General features: G+C 47.6%; 1 protein-coding gene across 1 annotated transcript; it reads right to left on the reverse strand.

Moving 5' to 3' along the window:
- Window positions 1–214: 214 nt before the first annotated feature.
- ldhba (lactate dehydrogenase Ba) lies at window positions 215–19814 on the reverse strand. The gene is made up of 8 exons (XM_078419977.1): window positions 19660–19814; window positions 15397–15528; window positions 14069–14186; window positions 13052–13225; window positions 11931–12104; window positions 8925–9042; window positions 6036–6159; window positions 215–557 (listed from the first exon to the last, which is right to left on the reverse strand). Exons 2-8 carry the CDS (start codon window positions 15520–15522, stop codon window positions 390–392), a joined length of 1002 nt encoding a protein of 333 aa, XP_078276103.1. The 5' UTR covers window positions 15523–15528; window positions 19660–19814; the 3' UTR covers window positions 215–389.
- Between the last annotated feature and the right edge of the window lie 912 nt (window positions 19815–20726).

A 20726-nucleotide genomic window follows, 5' to 3' on the forward strand; every position in this document is an offset into this window, starting at 1 on the left:
GGAGTAACTCGGCGGGCCCGGGACTCTGACGCGGCAAGACAGCAACCCTATCAACTGTGCCACATGTTCCCCCAAAGATGCTGCCTGACCCGCTCAGTTACTCCAGCACGGTGTGTCTTTTTTTTTTTGCTCAAGATTCCAGCACCTGCAGTTCGTCGCGTGAAACACCTGCAGAATTTATTTTCAGTACTCCAAGGGCCATCAACAATTGTGAAACAATGGAAAAGGCACAGAGGCGAATGCATTTTATTGTTTGTAGGTAGGTGACAACCACATTAGGGGTTATCAGCTGTATTTAGTATACGTATCAGTCATGGGTATACATGGTAACACCACCACTCTCAATGCAAGACTGTTCTATATATGGTTGGTTTACAGTTAGCTTATCATTACAGATCCTTCAGTTCCTTCTGAATGGCCCAGAGAGTGTCTGCACTCTTCCTCAGCTGGGCCACCTCCTCTTCCTTCAGGGTTTGGTTGATGACGGCAGTCAATCCTTCGGCACTCAGGACGCAGGGCAGACTCAGGAAGACCTCATTTGGAATGCCGTACAAGCCCTGGGGATAAGGATACGTCACACAGTCAGAGGGGAGCAGGGCACTGTTTACAGACAATCAAACCTTGTGTTGCATCCACATAAAGGCCAACTTTAGTTTCGTTTACGGACACAAAATACTGGAGTAACACAGCGGGCGGGACAGGCAGCATCTCCGGGTGACATTTCAGGTCGAGACCCTTCTTCTGACTGAGAGTCAGGAGAGGGGGAAACTGGAGACAGGGAAGGGAAAGGTGTGAAAACGACAGATCAAAGCAGATGCTGCTCAAGGAAATGTAGAATTTCTCCACTTCTACAAATGTAGAACTGTGAGTGGGTGGGTGAATCTCGGGGAGGGTGGAGAGGAAAGTGGATGGGAAACCGGGGGAGTATAGACTTCAGTGATCATGGATCCTGGATATGGAGAGGATGTTTCCACAAGTGGGAGAGTCTAGGACCAGGGGTCATAGCCTCAGGATTAACGGACGTTCCTTTAGGAAGGAGACGAGGAGAAATTTCTTTAGTCAGAGGGTGGTGAATTTGTGGAATTCTTTGCCACAGAAGGCTATGGAGGCCGTCAATGGATATTTTCAAGGTAGAGATTGATAGATTATTGATTAATACGGTGTCAGGGGTAATGGGGAGAAGGCGGGAGAATGGGGTCAGGAGGGAGAGATAGATCAGCCATGATTGAATGGCGGAGTAGACTTGATGAGCCGAATGGCCTAATTCTGCTCCTATCACTTATGAACGGGATTGCCCCAAGAGCCAGTATAGATTCGAAGGGCCGAACCATCTCCTGTGTTGCAAGATGAATATATATATGGAATTATCTGGGTTAAACAAACCAGTCCTGGTGCCTGCAAAGCAAGGCACGATTTAGGAGCAGAGGGGGTGCAGAAGACTTGTGTGACCGACAATGAATGATTCTAGGTCACATCAGCTCCATGCTAGGGTGTTGCAGACAAAGCGTAAATTATCCCTGGCGCACACACCTCATTCTGCAATCATTCTTAATTGCCGGCAATATCAGTCATACTTTTCGGCAAGAAAGTTACACAATGTATTCAAAGTGCTGCTTTGAACACGTGTAACTAGTCCTGTGTTGATCTGCGTGGGAGGAGATGGATTGGCAGCCTCCCCCTGCCCAAGCGAAGTCCTTTGGCCATTTTTCTGTCACTTACCATGATTGAGATACGGCACTAAAGCAGGCCCTTCAGCCCACCGAGCCCACGCCGACCATCAATCACCCGCTCACGCTAGTTCTACGGTATCCCACATCTACTCCATACACACTAGGACGGCAGAGTTGCTGCCTTACAGCGCCGAGAACTTGGTTTGATCCTGACCACAGGTGCTGTCTGTACGGAGTTTGTATGTTCTCTCCGTGACTGCATGGGTTTTCTCCGGGTGCTCTGGTTTCCCCCCACACTCCAAAGATATGCAGGTTTGTAGGTTAATTGGCACTGGTAAAGTTATAGTGACCCTAGTGTGTAGGAGTGATTACTGGTCAGCACGGACTCGGTGGGCCAATGAGACTGTTTCCGCGCTGCATCTCCAAAACTAAAAACTAAAGTACTAGGGGAAAAATCACAGAAGCCAATTAGCCTACAAACCCGCACGTCTTTGGGATGCGTGAAGAAACCAGAACACCCGGAGGAAACCCACGTGGCACATGTGACAATAAAATCACCATTGAATCGATGATAACTGACCTATTTTTCTCCCACTTAACCCCATTCTCCTGCCTTCTCCCTGCAACCTTTGACGCCCTTACTAATCAAGAATCTTTCAACCTCCACTTTAAAAATACCCTATCACCCGTACGCTTGTTCTATCCTACACACGAGGGACAATTTACACAAGCCAATTAACCCACAAACCTGTCCGTCTTTGGAATGTGGGAGGAAATCGGAGAAAACCCATGCATTCACAGGGAGAATGTACAAACACTGTTCAAACAGCACCCGAGGTCAGGATCAAACCCGGGTCTCTGGTGCTGTGCCACAGTGCCGCCCTTAAGTCAAGTCAACTTTATTTGTCACATACATATACAAGATGTGCAGTGAAATGAAAGTGGCAATGCCTGAGGATTGTGCTAAAACTACAAAACAGATTTTTTTTTTTAAACACAAAAAATAAATTAATACAGTGAATTAAATTAGTCCCTGGTGATGTGAGAGTTAACAGTCCTGATGGCCTGTGGGAAGAAATGTGCCTTACTATAAACTTAAATATATTTCCTAACCGATCTCAGCCAATATCAAATTCTTCATAACATTTCCACATTACCAACTGGAAATTTCTATTTATCTGATGATTAAAAGTGCAAACTGCATTGGAACATATCAAACTTAATATCAGACTTAGAATTAAGTGTAAAAAAAGTTAACATCTCTCAGCTGAGGTAGGGGAAATTATCTTGCTTCATGCATTTAAGCAATCAGGAGCAATTAACAAAAAAAGAGAGATAGTGCTTAAGTATCTCAGCGAGTCAGGCAGCATCCCTGGAAAGCAGAGATAGAAGACGTTTTGTGTCAAGATCCTACTTCAGACCTGAAAAGTCATCTATCCGTGTTCTCCAGAGATGCTGCCTGACCCACTGAGTTATTCCAGCACATTGTCTCTTTATTGTTAAACAGCATCTCAGTTCCTTGTTACCGCACTTAAATCATTTGTAATTTCAGTATATACTTCACACAAGTCTTGCTTTAACATAGCTCTACAAATATTAAGGAAATAGAGTCCTCATCTGTCATCGATGGGTTAAACCAGCTGGGAAATGCGTGCAGTTCTGTGGAGAACCACATTAATAATGCAGTCACCCACTGGAATGGATAGAAATGGCCGAGCGATATTTATATTGCTTTGTTTTAATTGCAATTACTTTAGTGCTTCCAATTATTCAAGTAATTTTTTTAAATTAGATTTTTTTCCCTTCAAATTCAGATTTTAAATAAAATAATTTTGCAGGTCATTCCACATTAGTTCAGTCCCTGATAGTTTTGAGTTGAACACATTATCACGGAGATAATTAATAATGCAGACATCTACTTGTGGTGAGGGAACATTGAATGGAGGCACGCAGAACATTTTTATTGAAAGCTACAATACAAAGGCTAAATTGGCTTCTGCAAATTGCCCCTAGTGTGGATGTGATAGTGGGACAATATAGAGCTAATGTGAGCGGGTGATCGATGGACAGCATGGAGTCGGTGGGCTGAAGGGCCTGTTTCCATGCTGTATCTTTAAACTAAATTACAACAAGAAACCGCACTGGTAAGGGAAGTATGGCAAATATTAACAGGTCATTTACTGGAAACAATTCCCTTGCCGGTATAGAAACAAAGAATTGCAGATGTTGGTTTATTAAAAAAAAAGACACAAAGTGCTGGAGTTACTCAGTGGGTCAGGCAGCATCTTTGGAGAACACGGATAGATAACGTTACAGGTCAGGACCCTTCGTTAGATCCGAAACGTCACCTATCCGTGTTCTCCAGAGATGCTGCCTGACCCACTAAGGTACACCAGCACTTTGTGCCTTTATTTTTGTAAGCCAACATCTGCGGTTCCTGGTTTCTAAACCTGGCAAGGGAATTGTTTCCAGTTAATATTTGCCATAAACAAACCACCTGCTTTATTTCAATAAGCAGTAATTAATGGATGGAGATGGTGTGGGGAAGTGATGGGTTAAGTTTATTATTGTCACTTGTACAGAGAAATGGTGATGTACAGAGAAATGGTGAAAAGCTGTTTTGGATACTATCCAATCAGATTAAATACTATAATATATAAATAGTTCATAAATTCTAGGATTAGAATTAGGCTATTCTGCCCATCAAGTTTACTCCACCATTCAATCATGGCTGATCTATCTTCCCCTCTCAATCCCATTCTCCTGCCGTCTCCCCATAATTCCTGACACCCGTATTAATCACAAATCTGTCAATATCTGCCGGTGTCAATATCGATTGACTTGCCGTCCACAGCCGTCTGTGGCAATAAATTCCACAGATTCACCACCCTCTGACTAAAGAAATTCCTCCTCATCTCTCTAAAGATCAGAGCAGCACGGTGGCGCAGCGGTAGAGTTGCTGACAACGAATGCAGCGCTGGAGACCCGGGTTCGATCCCGACTACGGATGCTGTCTGTACGGAGTTTGTACGTTCTCCCCGTGACCTACGTGGGTTTTCTCCAAGATCTTCGGTTTCCTCCCACCCACCAAAGACATACATGTATGTAGGTTAATTGGCTTGGTTAACGTAAAAATTATCCCTAGTGTGTGTAGGATAGTGTTAATATGCAGGGATCGCTGGTTGGCACGGACCTGGTGTGCCGAAGGGCCTGTTTCCGAGCTGTATCTCTAAACTAAACTAAATAAATGAAGCTCCCCCCCTCATCTTTCTAAATAAAATCAAGTTAAACTCAAGTACAATAGACAGAGCAAAGTGGAAGAAACAGAGAGGCGAATTGCTATTGAGGGCGTGCAGCGTAGGTTTACTAGGTTAATTCCCGGAATGGCAGGACTGTCATATGTTGAAAGACTGGAGCGACTAGGCTTGTATACACTGGAATTTAGAAGGATAAGAGGAGATCTTATCGAAACGTATAAGATTATTAAGGGGTTGGACACGTTAGAGGCAGGAAACATGTTCCCAATGTTGGGGGAGTCCAGAACAAGGGGCCACAGTTTAAGAATAAGGGGTAGGCCATTTAGAAACTTTTTCAGTCAGAGAGTTGTGAATCTGTGGAATTCTTTGCCTCAGAAGGCAGAGGAGGCCAATTCTCTGAATGCATTCAAGAGAGAGCTAGATAGAGCTCTTAAGAATAGCGGAGTCAGGGGGTATGGGGAGAAGGCAGGAACGGGGTACTGATTGAGAATGATCAGCCATGATCACATTGAATGGCAGTGCTGGCTCGAAGGGCCGAATGGCCTCCTCCTGCACCTATTGTCTAATATAGTTTATGTTTAGGGCTACTATTATCATGTACCGTGGTACAGTGAAAAGCTTTGTTTTGTACGCTATCCAAACAGATGAGATATACCATACATCGATACAAGCAAGGCAAACTCAGGTAGAATAGGTAAAGCAAAGGGGAAGATACAAATGTTGGATATAGTAATACATTGACACAAGGAACTGCAGATGCTGCTGTATAGAAAAGACACAATGTGCTGGAGTAACTCAGTGGGTCAGGCAGCACCTCTGGAGAACATGGACAGGCGACGTTGTGGGTCAAGACCTTTCTTCAGATTCATTTCAGGTTGGGATCGTTACTATACGTTATACCATATATAAATACAACCAAGCCAAACTCAAGTACATTCGGTCGAGCAAAGGGGAAGATACAGAAGGGAGACACACAATGCTGGAGAAACTCAGCGGATCATGCAGCATCTCAACAATGTTCTAGGCATCGTAACACGTTAGTAGGTGTGGAGAGCTCAACCCTCTGACACGTGAAGTAAATCAGTAAGTAATGCAATAGGCTTCATACCTTCACCATGGTGGATACTGGGTGAACTCTCTTCAGATTCTTCAAAATGGACTCAGTCAGTTCAGCAACACTGAGACCAATGGCCCAGTTGGTGTATCCCTTCAGTTTAATCACTTCGTAGGCACTAGGAGAGATCCACATTTATATCAGCCATATTTGCATCCGATAGTCACCTCAACCGAAACTCTGACAAAGATAGGCGGCACAGTGGTAGAGTTGCTGCGTCACAGCGCCAGAGACCCGGGTTCAATCCTGACTACGGGTGTTGTCTACATGGAGTTTGTGTATTCTCTGTGACCATGTGGATTTTCTCCGGGTGCTCCGATTTCTTCCCACACTCCAAAGACGTGCAGGTTTCTAGATTAATTGGCTTCTGTAAATTGTTCCTAGTATGTAGGGTAGAGTTAGTGTATGTGTAATCACTGGTCGGTGTGGATTCAGTGGACTGAAGGGCCTGTTTCCATGCTGTATCTCAAATTAAACTAAACTGAAATGGAATGGAGAGAAAATTGATGTTGCAACTCATGATAGGCAGATGGACATGCAGGGAATGGATTACATGCTGAAAGAGGAGGATATAGATTACATGCTGAAAGAGGAGGATATGGATTACATGCTGAAACTTGGCATATGTTTGACATGGACACTGTGGGGCCTGTTCTTATGACAATAGACAATAGGTGCAGGAGTAGGCCATTCAGCCCTTCGAGCCAGCACCGCCATTCAATGTGATCATGGCTGATCACTCTCAATCAGCACCCCGTTCCTGCCTTCTCCCCATACCCCCTCACTCCGCTATCCTTAAGAGCTCTATCCAGCTCTCTCTTGAAAGCATCCAACGAACTGGCCTCCACTGCCTTCTGAGGCAGAGAATTCCACACCTTCACCACTCTCTGACTGAAAAAGTTCTTCCTCATCTCCGTTCTAAATGGCCTACCCCTTATTCTTAAACTGTGTCCTAAGTTCTTATTCTTGTGCTGTACTGTACAGCGAATGCAGCGCCAGAGACTCAGGTTCGATCCTGACTACGGGTGCTGTACTGTAAGGAGTTTGTACGTTCTCCCCGTGACCTGCGTGGGTTTTCTCCGAGATCTTCGGTTTCCTCCCACACTCCAAAGACGTACAGGTATGTAGGTTAATTGGCTGGGTAAATGTAAAAATTGTCCCTAGCGTGTGTAGGATAGTGTTAATAGTGTTAGTGTGCGGGGATCGCTGGGCGGCGCGGACTTGGTGGGCCGAAAAGGCCTGTTTCCGCACTGTATATATATGATATGATATGTCCTATATATTGCGAGATTGTTGGTGAGAAACTGTGATAATGTAAAACTAGTGGTGAACGGGGGATCGGCAGTCGGTGTGGACTCGGCGGGCTGAAGGGCCCGTTTCCATGCTGTACGAACACAAGAATTAAATCTAATGTTCATAAGTCATAGGAGCAGGAGGCCATTTGGCCTATCGAGTCCAGTCTACGGTACATTGGGGATCTGAGGCAATGAAAGATGTATAAAATGACGGCAGAATGAAGAAAATGGCACGATAGGGTGGGCAGCAGATTGGGCAAAACCGAAAGTGCTGGAGAAACTCGGAGGGTCGGGCAGCATCTGTGGTAGGAAGGACAGGTGTTGTTTCGGGTCAGGACCTTTCTTTAGACTCGGACTTAACATTGGGGTGTTTCAGAGTGATGGAGGATCGAGGATGATCAGACTGTGTGGAAACAGGCCCTTCGGCCCAACCTGCCCACACCAACCAACATGTCCCATCTAGACTAGTCCCACCTGCCTGCATTGGGCCCATATCCCTCTAAACCTGTCCTACTCATGTACCTCCCTAAATGTTTCTTAAATGTTGCAATAGTACCTGCCACAACTACCTCCTCCATACATCCACCAGTTTGTGAAAAAGTTCCCCTCGGGTTCCTATTAAATCTTTCCCACCTCACTGTAAGCCTCCACCCTCCATAAGAAGAGGTGGTCTCAGGAGTTACTGCAAGCCATACACTGACGTGGTTCAGTGTTCGTTGCCCAGCGGGACTATACCCTGCAATGCTTCAAAGCAGTGTTGCCCTGGGGAGTGACGTCCTCCAGCACATCTTTGAAATTGGGTCTTGGCAGATGGGGAGACTTAGAACCTAGAACAGTACAGCACAGAAACAGGCCCTTCGGCCCACAATGCCTGTACCGAACACGATGGCAAGTTCAACTCATCTCTTCTGACTACATATGGTCCATATCCCTCCATATCCTGCATATCCATGTGCCTGGCCAAACATCTGGATCTATCCAAACATCTGGCCTGATGTGTCTGCTCAAACATCTGGATTGAATAGTCACCATCTCATCTCTCCCTCTCTTTGGCGAACAAAAAGGGTTTGGCTGCTCAATGCCGACTAAAATAGCAATGCTGTTGAATTTATAGGCATCTTTCATCTTTGAACAATTTGGGCAGCATGGTGGCTACTGCCTTACAGCGCCAGAGACCCAGGTTCAATCCTGACTCCGGGCGCTGTGTGTACGGAGTTTGTACGTTCTCCCCGTGACGTGCGTGGGATTTCTCTGGGATCTCTGGGTTTCCTCCCACACTGCAAAGACATAGAGGTTTGTAGGTTAATTGGCTTGGTATCATTATAAATTGTCCCCAGTGTGCAAGATAGTGTCAGCGTGCGGGGATTGCTGGTAGGCACAGATTCAGTTGGCCAAAGGGCCAAACTAAACTAGCTGTTGGCAAGCAACTGAAAGTAGATTTCAAATGCCTTTATTACATCTCATTGTGTCTCAACTGATTTTATTTGTGATGTGTGGTTAAAGCATCATTTAACTCCAATAAAGGCCCAAGACACTGACCTCTATACAATTGGCTTATACCAATCTACATTCAAGCATGATCAGGTACCTGTCCACGACCATCTTATGGACATCTTTCCAGTCCTCCTTGTCCTGAGCAGTTCCAATATCTGGATTCAGCTGCTGGAGTCCAACTCCGGCCACATTGACGCCACTCCAAACGGGAACTATTAAAGCAAAGCATCTGAATGTAGACTGTCTCCCGATGCTATTCCACAGCAGCCAGGGCAAAACGCCATCAAACTGTTACGTGCAGCCTCCAGTGTTAAAGGCGCAATGAAACTTATAGCGCATCGCGTTCAACAATGCGACACGCTCCAATTTTAACACCTTTGTGCAGCTAATGCTGGTTCCAACTCAAAACAATTGAAATATCAAAACACTAAAACTCTCGTTCGTTTGTTTGTTTGTTCCTGAACTACAGCCAAAACGGTACACGATAGCGCGACTGTTTTAGGCCCACCTTACTCACCGTCGTCCCTTTGGTGCTAATGGAAGAAGTTTAATTGAAATCGGTGTTATAGTTTTAAAGTTATTCACATTTTAAAGTTTAAATCTATCTCCGAGGGAGGGGGGTGGAGGAGGGATGATTAGGGGGGTTGAGGGGGATGGAGTGGGGGAGGGGAAGGGGGGGGATGGGAGGAGGGGGGGCAGAGGGGAGTGGGGGAAGGAGAGGATGCTCCACTAATGCAGGAGAGGTTTGGGCCCAACGGGTCCACTTGGTCTAGTTTGTAATAAAAAAGGAACTGCAGATGCTGGTTTATACCAAAGATCGACATACAATGCTGGAGGAACTCAGCGGGTCAGGCAATATCTCTGGAGAAAATGGATAGGTGATGTTTCGGGTTGGGTGTGAAAGGTCCCGACCCAAAACATCACCCATCCATTTTCTCCAGAGATGCTGCCTGACCAGCTGAGTTACTCCAGCATTTTGTGTCTTTAATTGATTCACCAATGTGGAACTAGTTTAGTTTGTTACTGTCACGTGTACCGAGGTATTGAAAAGCTTCTGTTTGCGCGGTAACAGGCAAAGAAAAGACGACACGTGAATCCAATCGAGCTGTCCACAGTGCATAAAGGGAACAGTTAGCACAAATCAACATAGCATATCTTATGCCAAAAAATCCCAGCTGGTTTACAGATGTATGTCAGTATTTCCAACTTTATTCCCAAGGCTCTGAAAAATGTAATCCATGACAAAAGTAGGATGAAAACCACAATCCGTTTTAACTCATTAGACACCGTTGTTGGGCTGACTGCAAAAAGCCCGTAATATTGGGCTCAAACCATTAGCTACCGACTGTAAACATTGCCAATTAGTTCAACGTTTAGTCAAATATTTCAAGTGTTTCGAGTTGGAAATAGCTCACCTCCGATAAACTTCCCATGTAAAATACACGGATAAACACCCTATTCGAGTGGACATTTGGAAAGATGGCAGTGGACGGAAGACAAGGTTGGTGCCGGTGAGTGGGCGGTGGGCTCACCTCCCCTGCCCTAGGTGGCGCTCTGGCGGTTTCCGGGGTCTGCTGTGGGAGGCACCCACCCCAGGTCATGGAGGCTGAGCGGTGGCGGGGGGGGGGGGGGGAGGGGCCGTGGGTGGAGATGTGGGCAGGGTGGAGTGGGCCGCTGGAGGCCGTGCAGCAGCCGGGGGTCACGTGGGAGGAGGTGTGGGCGGGAGGGAGTGGGCCACTGGAGGCCCTGCAGCAGCCGGGGGTCGCGTGGGAGGAGTGGAGTGGGCCACTGGAGGCCCTGCAGCAGCCGGGGGGTCGCGTGGATCGGGTGCCACTGGAGGCCCCACAGAGGCCAGACGAGCGCACGGATCAGACGCGGCATGCAGCGGCGAACGCACTGACACCTTCGCCAGGCCAGGCCCACCCCTGTAACTCCCACCCAGTACCGTCGCCCGGACAATGGGCCTTTATGGCCAAGATAACACTCAAACATAAATCTTGAAAGGTACACGATGGCACCAGAAACATGGCAACTCTTCGGTGAAGTCTACTATTTTTACATGACAATCATTGTACTCTTGTACTTATGAATGATTGTGCTTATGTATAAGTATGATTTTACTGGATTGCATGCTAAACAAAGAGTTTCATTGTAACTAGGTCCATATGACAATAAATTCATAAGTCATAGGAGCAGAATGGGGCCATGGCTCCACCATTCAATCATTGCTGATCTATCTTCCCCTCTCAACCCCATTCTTCTGCCTTCTCCCCATAACCTTTACTAATCAAGACTCTGTCAATCCCCGTCTTAAGAAATACCCAAAGTCTAGGCCTCCAGCCTGTATGGCAAAGAATCCCACAGATTCATCACCCTCTGACTAAAGAAATTCCTTTTCATCTCCTTCCTGAAGGTACGTACTTTTATTCTGAGGCTGTGACCTCTGGTCCTAGACTCTCCCACTGGTGGAAACATCCTCTCCACATCCACTTTATCGAGGCTTTTCACTATTCAGTAGGTTTCAATGAGGTTCCACCTCATCTTTCTAAACTCCAGCCTGTACAGACTAGGGAACCCTCAGATGGTAAACAATGCTGGTTTCAAATGAATAACTAAACCCTGTGGTTTTAACTTTATCAGCCCAGATTCACTGAGATTGTAGGGTTAGAATGAACTCCATTTGATTCAACCAAGGAGTGTGCAATATCTGTGACCCTTACTAATTTGGCAAGATACATTTAAGGGCGGCACATTGGCGCAGCAGGTAGAGCTGCTACCACACAGCAACAGTGACTTGGGTTCGATCTTGCCCTTGGGTGCTGTGTGGGTGTGTGTGGAGTTTGCACGTTCTCCCTGTGACCGCGTGGGTTTCCTCCGGGTGCTCCGGTTCCCCCCCCCCCCCCCACATCCCAAAGACACCAGGGGTTTACAGGTTAGTTGGCCCTCTATAAGTTGCCCCTAGCGCGTAGGGAGTTGGTGAGAAAGTGGGATAACGTAGAACCAGTGTGAGAGGGTGATCGATGGTCGGCGTGGACTGGGTGGGCCGTGGGGCCCGAGGCCACGTTGTATCCGTGAACTAAATGCAACCGTCGAGCCTTACCGCTGGAATCGCCATGTTCCCCGAGCACCCAGCCGTGGCAGCTGGTGGGATGCAGACCGAGCTTCTCCGCCATCAGGTACCGGAATCGGGCAGAGTCCAAATTGCAGCCGCTGCCAATGATGCGATTCTTCGGGAAACCACTAATTTTCCAAGTGACGTAGGTCAAAATGTCCACTGGAGCCACAAACAAAAAATAACAAGAGGCCTTCAAAATTGAAATGGTTCACAGTGAAATCAACCATAAAACAGCTGCCCAATGAAGGCAGGTATTACCGTAACATTTAAGAAACATTTAGACAGGTATATGGATAGGATAGGTTTAGAGGGATGGGCGAAATGCAGGCTGGTGGGACTAGTGTAGATGGGACATGGTCGGTGTGGGCAAGTTGGGCCGAAGGGCCTGTTTCCGCACTGTACGACTCTAATTCAACTCTTACTGGGTTAATAAGCTGCTGGCTGTGACAAGGGTTAGTGAAGTAGATTGCTTTAAAAATACCCATTGATTTGGCATCTACAGCTGTCTGTGGCAATGAATTCCACAGATTCACCACCCTGGGCATAGCTTTTGAACAACGAGCAGACTTCAAAAGTGGGAAAGTTAAGACAATCTGTCCAAGGACTTTGGACACAAAATGGCAGAGAAACTCAGCAGGTCAGGCAGCATCTCTGGAGAACTTTAATTTATTATTTTTTTAACTTAGGCGTCACATGGCAGTGGTAGAGTTGCTGCCTTACAGCACCAGAGACCCAGGTTCGATCCTGACTACAGGTGCTGTCTGTACGGACTTTGTACATTCTCCCTGTGACTGCGTGGGTTTTCCCCGGATGCTCCGATTTCCGCCCCACATCCCAAAGTCGTGCGGGTTTGTAGGTCGATTGGCTTCTACCAATTGTCCCTAGTGTGCAGGATAGAAATGGTGTGTGGGCAATGGATGGTCGGTGCAGACCCGATGGGCCTGTTTCTGCACCGTCCCTCGTGAAGTCTAAACCTCAGCGAGCCAGGCAGCATCTCTGGACAACATGGATAGGTGACGCTTCGGGTCGGGACCCTTGCTGCTGATACTAATGTTGTAGCTGCCAGCTTTGGGAAGCCAATCTCCCCTCAAGGTCGGTGCCGTTACCTGGATTGGCGACCACGATGATGGTGCAGTTTGGGCTGAATTTCACGATCTGGGGGATGATGAACTTGAAGATGTTGACGTTCCTCTGGACGAGGTTCAGGCGGCTCTCTCCCTCCTGCTGGCGGGCCCCGGCAGTCACCACCACCACCCGCGAGTTCGCAGTGATGGAGTAGTCTGGGCGACAGGCGGGTCAAACCATTCAGTCACAAACGCACAAGACTCAACAAGTGAACTACAACTTGCAACCTGCCTGCATGTCTGTTTTTAAGGTTTCTCTCCCTGCAATCCACAATGCGAGCAAGAACTAAAATAAGAAAAATTGTGGTCAATGCTCACGATCAAAGGAGCACGGCGGGTAGAGCCGCTGCCTCACGGCACCAGAGGCTCCGTTTCGATCCTAACCTCGGGTGCTATCTGTGTGGAGTTTGCACTTTCGCTCTGTGACTCTGTGCGTTCCCCCCCCCCCCCCCCCCCCAAAAACATTCATGTTTTCTGCCACATCCTGACTGGGCCAGATTCAATTGGGGAAAGGTATTTTTTTTTTTTAAAGGGCGGCACAACCGCGGCTTCTCCGCACCACAGCCCCCGGTTCCATCCCTGCCTCGGGTGCTATCTGTGTGGAGTTTGCACGTTCTCCCTGCGACCACTTGGGTTTCCTCCGGGTGCCCCTGTTTCCTCCCACATCCCAAAGACGAGCAGGTTTGTAGGTTGATGCACCCTCTGTAAACTGCTCCTTGTGCAGGAACGGATGCGAAAGTGGGACAACATAGAACTAGTGTGAACAGGTAGACGCTTGATGGTCGGCCTGGACTCAGTGGGCTGAAGGGCCCGTTTCCGCGCTGTGTCTCTAAAGTAAAATCCCAATGACGTGCAGGTCGGTAGGTTAAGTAGCTATACATTTCTCCTAGAGCTTGGGAGAATGGTAGAATCTGATGGGAATGGGAGCAGGACAGGTGCTGGGTGGTCAGTGTGCAACTTGAGCCTACATTGCAGTACCACACAGTAATCCTCAGTCACCTTTGTTAGCCATGATCTTTGGAGTCTTAAGGAACAGACTGCCATGAAGAAGATCCATCATTTCTCCTTTCAGTTTGTCTTCCAGAACATCCACCAAAGCCATATCGTCCGTAAGTTCCTGAGAAAGGGAGTGGTGTTTCGTTACAGTGGTGCACTTTTCTCACTCCCACTCCCACGTCTGAAGAAAGGTCTCGACCCGAAACGCCACCTAGTCCCTCTCCCCCGAGATGCTGAGTTGCTCCAGAATGTTGTGTCTATCCGTCTATATCTCTCCTATCCAGGTATCTGTAGTACTTATGTAGGGCTTGATTATTTGGAGTATTGCGTGCGGTTCTGGTCACCACATTACAGGAAAGACATGGAGCCCTTGGAGAAGGTGCAGAGGTGGTTTACTAGAATGCTGACTGGATTTGAGGGTATTAGCTACAGGGAGAGGTTGGTTAGACGGGCGGCACAGTGGCGCAGCAGTAGAGTTGTTGCCTTACAGCGAATGCAGCGCCGGAGACCCGGGTTCGATCCCGACTACGGGTGCTTGTCTGTACAGAGTTTGTACGTTCTACCCGTGACATGCGTGGGTTTTCTCCGAGATCTTCGGTTTCCTCCCACACTCCAAAGATGTACAGGTTTGTAGGCTGATTGGCTTGGTAAATGTAAAAATTGTCCCGAGTGGGTATAGGATAGCGTTAATGTGCGGGGATCGCTGGGCGCCGCGGACCCGGTGGGCCGAAAGGGCCCGTTTCCGCGCTGTATCTCTAAAACTAAAAAACTAGACTTGGACTAGAATGCTGGAATTTGAGGGGACACTCGATAGAAGTATATAAAATTATGAGAGGGAAGAATAAGGTCATCAGTCAGAACCACTTCCCCTTCTCCCCTTCTCCCCCTCTCCCTCTCCCCCTCCCCCCCCCCCCCCCAAGATAAAAATGTCCAACGTTAGCAGGCATAGCTATGGTGAGGGGAGTCAAAGTTTAATGGTAAAGGGCGGGGTACACAGAGTAGAGGGGCCTGGGGTGGTGTGAAGGCAGATACAATAGTGATGTTTAAGAGTGATGTTCTAGATGGGTGCATGTATATGCAGGGAATGGAGGGATGTGGATCGTGTGCAGACAGATGAGTTCAGTGTAACTGACACCGTGTTCGGCACAATCATTGTGGGCCAAAGGGCCTGTTTCCATGCTGCACTGTTCTATTTCGATGATTATACTCCTGTAACAATATGTTTGACTGGATAGCATCCAAACAAAAGCTCCACACCGTATCTCGGTACACGTGACAATAAGTAAACCACTGTCAACATTGAAACAGATGGGACACGAGACCGAACGTACCCTCAAGAGAATGCTGACAGCACATGCCATGCCAACCTGGCCCACGCCCACAATGGTGACCTTATTCCTCGAAGCTTCACCTTGAGCATGAGAGACGGGAGTGATCAGCTTCTCCACAGTTGTCATGGTTTCCTATGACGGAAATAAAAAAGAAACACATTTCATAAAACATTAATGCAGTTTGTTTCACTTTCAAAAAATGACTAAATAGTCGTATCTCTTTAGCAAGTGCTGCTGAGGTTTCAACACGAGGTGACGTGCTGAAAGAAAGTTTAACTTAGAGATACCGCCTGGAAATAGGCTCAACAAGTCCACGTCAGCCATCAATCGCCCATTCATACCAGTTCTATCTTATCTCACTTTTGCATCCACTCCATATACACCAGGGGCAATTTACAGAGGCCAATTAACCTTAAAAAAACCACATATCGTGGGAGGAAACCGGAGCATCCGGAGGAAACCCACACAGTCACAGGGAGAACGTACAAAACACAGAGACCATTTGAGGTTAGGATGAGATCTGGCTCTTTGGCGTTGTGAGGCAGCAGCTCTACCAGCTGTGCCACCCTAAAGTGTGTTAACTAAAATAAATAGTTTCATTATCAGAAAGCTGCATGCATTACAATGATGAAGCAGCCTTTATGCTGTGCTAAGAAAGGCTTACAGTGCAGCCTGAAGCATCATCTTCAACAGGCTAAATGCCGCTTTAGAGATCTGTTTTAATCCTGCAGTATATCCGTGTTCAATGGGGGTCAGAGATTCTTTCCACTACAGGCACTCAGCATGCGTGCCACACATTCCCGGGTAAGAACCCTGTGTAACCCGTCCATGCCTCAACCCGAATAGTGCAAGTAGCGAGCACCTGTCACGGTTTCACAACTCTCTGGTATAATAGAGGTGGCAAAAACTAAAGAGCCTGGGCTGCTAAGAAAGAGACCCAAAGAGGCTTAAGAAGGATCAGAGGAAGAGTTCTTTCACCCAGAGAGTGGTTGTAATCTGTCATATTATTTCAGGAGTGCTGGTGGAAGCAGAGTTTGCCACAACATTCTCAGCACAGTGGTGCAGTTGGTAGAGCCGCTGCCTCACAGCGCCAGGGCCGCTGGTTCGATCCTGACCTCGAGTGGTGTCTGTGTGGAGCTTCCACGTTCTCCCCGTGACTGCGCATGCTTCCTCTGGGTGCTCCCGTTTTTTCCCACATCCCAAAGACGTGCGGGTTTGTAGGTTGATTGGCCCATTCACATTGAATGGCGGTGCTGGCTCGAAGGACCAAATGGCCTACTCCTGCACCTATTGTCTATAAATTTTCCGCTAGTGCGTAGGGAGTGGATGAGAAAGTGGGATAACATGGAACTAGTGCGACCGGGTGATGGGTGGGCCACGTGGACCCGGTGGGCCAAAGGGCCCGTTTCCCTGCTGCATTTATGAACTAAACAAAACTTATGCATCTGGGTGAACAATTGAATCTACAGGAAATTGCAATTGGAAAAATGTCCATGCTGGAAAAAGTGCAGTGGACATTTATAGGGATGTTGCCAGGACTCGAGGGCCTGAGCTACAGGGAGAGGTTGGGACCACTCCTTGGAGCACAGGAGACTGGAGGTTGATCACAACTGAATGGTGCAGTTGTGATGGGGGCCTGGAACGCACTGCCAGAGGTGGAGGTGGAGGCAGATACGATAGAGGCTTTTAGACAGGCACATGGAATGGAGGGATATTGTTTACATGCAGGCAGAGGGGATTAGTTTAATTTCACATCATGCTCTGTCTGCATATTATGGGATGCAGGCCTGTTCCTGTGCCATATTAATTTTTCGAAGACCCTGGAAGAGATGGAGTATTTGACAGCCATCAAACTAATCACTAACCCAAGATAGATACAAAATGCTGGAGTAACTCAACTGGGCAGGCAGCATCTCTGGAGACAAGGAATAGGTGACGATTTGGGTCGAGACACTTCTTCTATTTGACAATAGACAATAGGTGCAGGAGGAGGCCATTCGGCCCTTCGAGCCAGCACCGCCATCCAATGTGATCATGGCTGATCATTCTCAATCAGTACCTCGTTCCTGCCTTCTCCCCATACCCCCTGACTCCGCTATCCTTAAGAGCTCTATCTAGCGCTCTCTTGAATGCATTCAGAGAATTGGCCTCCACTGCCTTCTGACGCAGAGAATTCCACAGATTCACAACTCTGACTGAAAAAGTTTTTCCTCATCTCAGTTCTAAATGGCCTACCCCTTATTCTTAAACTGTGGCCCCTCGTTCTGGACCCCTTGAAGAAGGGTCTCGACCCAAAACATCACCTATTCCTTTTCTCCAGCGATGCTGCCTGACCCACTGAGTTACTCCAGCATTTTGTGTCTATCTTAAGGGTAAACCTGCATCTGCAGTTCCTTCCCACACACCACTAACCCCCAACACATCTTCACACAATCAATGGCCACTTGTTCCATTTATTTTGGCTTTGTAAACTTGCCTATATATAAATGACCTTGCAGAAAAGTCAACCTCTCAGTATAAATACACAATAGCTGGAACCCTACTTAAAATGCCAAAATAGATGAAGGCAATTTTCCAAGTCTCTATTCACTTGAACTCATCCAAAATAGCTCCCCATGCACCTCGATGATAACAGCAAATGCACACGTGCTTCGATTGCAGTGGCAGCTAGCTCTCTCGTTTAACATGCGCTCGCGTTAAATCCCCTTCAAAGCTTTTACCCTGCCCTTTCCCCATGACCTCTGGCCCTCCAAAACCCCCGTTTCTCACCCCCTCCCCTCCATCTTTCAGTTTGAAGACGGACTCAGACCCGAATCGTACTATCCCTGTTCTCCTGAGATGCTGCCTGAGCCACTGAGTTACTCCAGTACTGTCTCTGTTCCACCCTTACTGGCCTCTTGCATGCGACTTCTCGTTCCCCCTCCCCCCTACTCTCCCCACTCTCTCCCACCCCTTCAACTGAGAGACCCAACTCTCTCGCCATCTTGTCCTCAACCTCCCCAAAATAATCTTTCCTCGAATGAGATTTGGTTTGAAACCTCTATTGCCCCCTCTCTTTTCGTTTTGTGTTATTCATCTGGGAGCCTCCATCAGTTTAAAACTGTTGTGCACGTACAGATGAGACACTCTGCCAAGATGCATTCTTTGGTTGAATGCCCACTGTCGGACTCGCAGCGGGTTTGAAGAGGCGTTTAAAAAAATAAAAAAATAAAAACTTTCCCCCCCCCCTGACGACTTGCAAAGCTGAAGTCTTTTGAAAAATTGGTAAATAACTTGGACGTCAGGAATGAAGTTAGACACATCTTAGATATGGAACACAGGGCATGTACCACAAGGTGACATTCAAAGCCCGCACCGTCGCTGGCTACTTTCAACCGCTTCACTTCAACCAAATATCAATTTACATTCCAGCAATAAAAAAAAGTTGTTTTTTTGCTAAATAAAACTGCGAATTAACAAATGCAAGACAGTACATCATGCATCCTGAATCTCTTTTGAGAGTCAGAATTGAATGTGGACTGAATCAAAGGATAAGGGGGGAAAAAGCAGGAACGGGCTACTGATTTTGGATGATCAGCCATGATCATATTGAATGGTGGTGTTGGCTCGAAGGGCCGAATGGCCTACTGCTGCACCTATTTTGTTTCTATGTGTAGAGTGGATGTATGGTTTTTTTTCGAACAAGTATCAAGATTCATTTCTTCCACGCTTTTATTGTCTTCACGGTTATTTGAAGAATCTAACGTGGTGTAAAACGAAGACCTCTCTTTGTCTTCGCCTCTTACTTGAAGGTCAGACTTATTGGGCCGAAGTGGCCTGATTTGCAGGCGAGGCGAGGCGAGGCGCCCAAGATTACATTGGCAAACAAACACAGCGACCAGCCACATACCGATGCAATGTTACATTCATTTCACAGAACCGCATGCATTCGCAGCCAATTCGCAGCAACTTTTTTTTAACAAAACGCACAACTTCTAAACTTGGGGGAGCACATTTTATTTTTAAAGTATTCAATTAAAAAATATATACTCCTGGCCTTGAAAGAATGAGAAGCACGTAACTGATCGCTGTAAATACTGCCACGTTACCAAGGAATGCAAAGTCAGACACAAACGACTCAATTATGAAATGCGAATTAAGTTAGAAATCCACACTCGGGCGGTAAAAACAGCAAAATGTTGTTTTTTTAAAATACAAGGCAATACTAAACTGTTTGCAATCTGTGCATTAAGGCACGTATTAGAAGAAAGCCTCCCTCTGTACCTTCTTGTCTGCCGCTTGCTTGCTCGCTCGCTCCTCAGTTTCTTTGCTGTTGAAATGAACTTTTTCTTGCCCTTGTTTCGATGTGATTGGCCGTTCACGTCACACTGACTGAAAGGAAACCGAGCCTCACTTCCTCGGCTCTGATCCTCCCGGGTCACGACTTTGCCTGTGGTTTTAGCTTTATTATTATTGTCACGTGTAGGTAGGTCTGTAGATTAATTAGCGTCTGAGACCAGTTCCAGGGTGAACCGCAGGATGAGTGAGGCCATGCTCTTTGGCAACTGGCCCGACCGATCTACCATCCCCTTCACCATCAAGCCTGACTTCTTCAAGGTGCTGGCGGTCTGGTTTGGGGGGAGAATTGGCTGGAGCGGATAGCCGAAGTGGGGAAGAAACTGGAGCTGGGGAACCAGTGATCCCTCTCCATCACGGGAAAAATCTTTGAGGTGCTCTGGGGTCTGCTGTACTTGGCGCAAGTGTGGCCCGTCCCACCCTCCTACGCCACAGGGATCACCCAGGCCGTCTTCCGCTTCATCTGGGGGTCGAGGATGGACCAGGTGCGACGGGCCACAATGCACAAGTCAGCAGAGAAAGGGGGTAAAAGCGTGCCCAACGTCGCCCTCATCCTGATGGCCACCTTCGTGTGTGGCTGCATCAGGCGGAGCGTAGAGCCAAGGCACGTGGGCACCAAGTGCCACTACCTGCTGAGGTTCTACCTGTCCCCGGTGTTGCGAAGGATGGGCCTGGCACAGATGCCACGCAATGTGCCAGTCAGCTGGACATTGCCGCACCATCTGTCGCCCGTGGAAAGGTTCTTCCGGACCAACACCTTTGACCACAAGTCCATCGGGCAGTGGTCAGCACGGAACGTCCTGCAGGCACTGCAGGGGAATGACTCCATGGGTCCTGTGGCGTGGTTCCCAGAGCAGACTGCCCAGCTTGTCTGGCAAAATGCCTCATCGCCAGAACTCACCAACAAGCACCAAGACCTGGCTTGGCTGGCGGTGAGGGGAGCCCTCCCAGTCAGATCCTTCCTGCACCGCTGGAACCTCATCTCATCATTAATA

This window comes from Rhinoraja longicauda, chromosome 23 (genome assembly GCF_053455715.1).
Source record: "Rhinoraja longicauda isolate Sanriku21f chromosome 23, sRhiLon1.1, whole genome shotgun sequence".
NCBI lineage: Eukaryota > Metazoa > Chordata > Chondrichthyes > Rajiformes > Arhynchobatidae > Rhinoraja > Rhinoraja longicauda.

What these genes read in the sequence shown, in the direction of transcription:
- ldhba (XM_078419977.1), bottom strand. Translation starts at nt 15,522, where the DNA reads ATGACAACTGTGGAGAAGCTGATCACTCCCGTCTCTCATGCTCAAGGT. An exon ending in AAAGATCATGGCTAACAAAG is followed by an intron (nt 13,226 to 14,068) that starts GTGACTGAGGAT and finishes CCTGTCGCCCAG; the next exon opens with ACTACTCCATCACTGCGAAC. An exon ending in GGAACATGGCGATTCCAGCG is followed by an intron (nt 9,043 to 11,930) that starts GTAAGGCTCGAC and finishes TTGCTTTAATAG; the next exon opens with TTCCCGTTTGGAGTGGCGTC.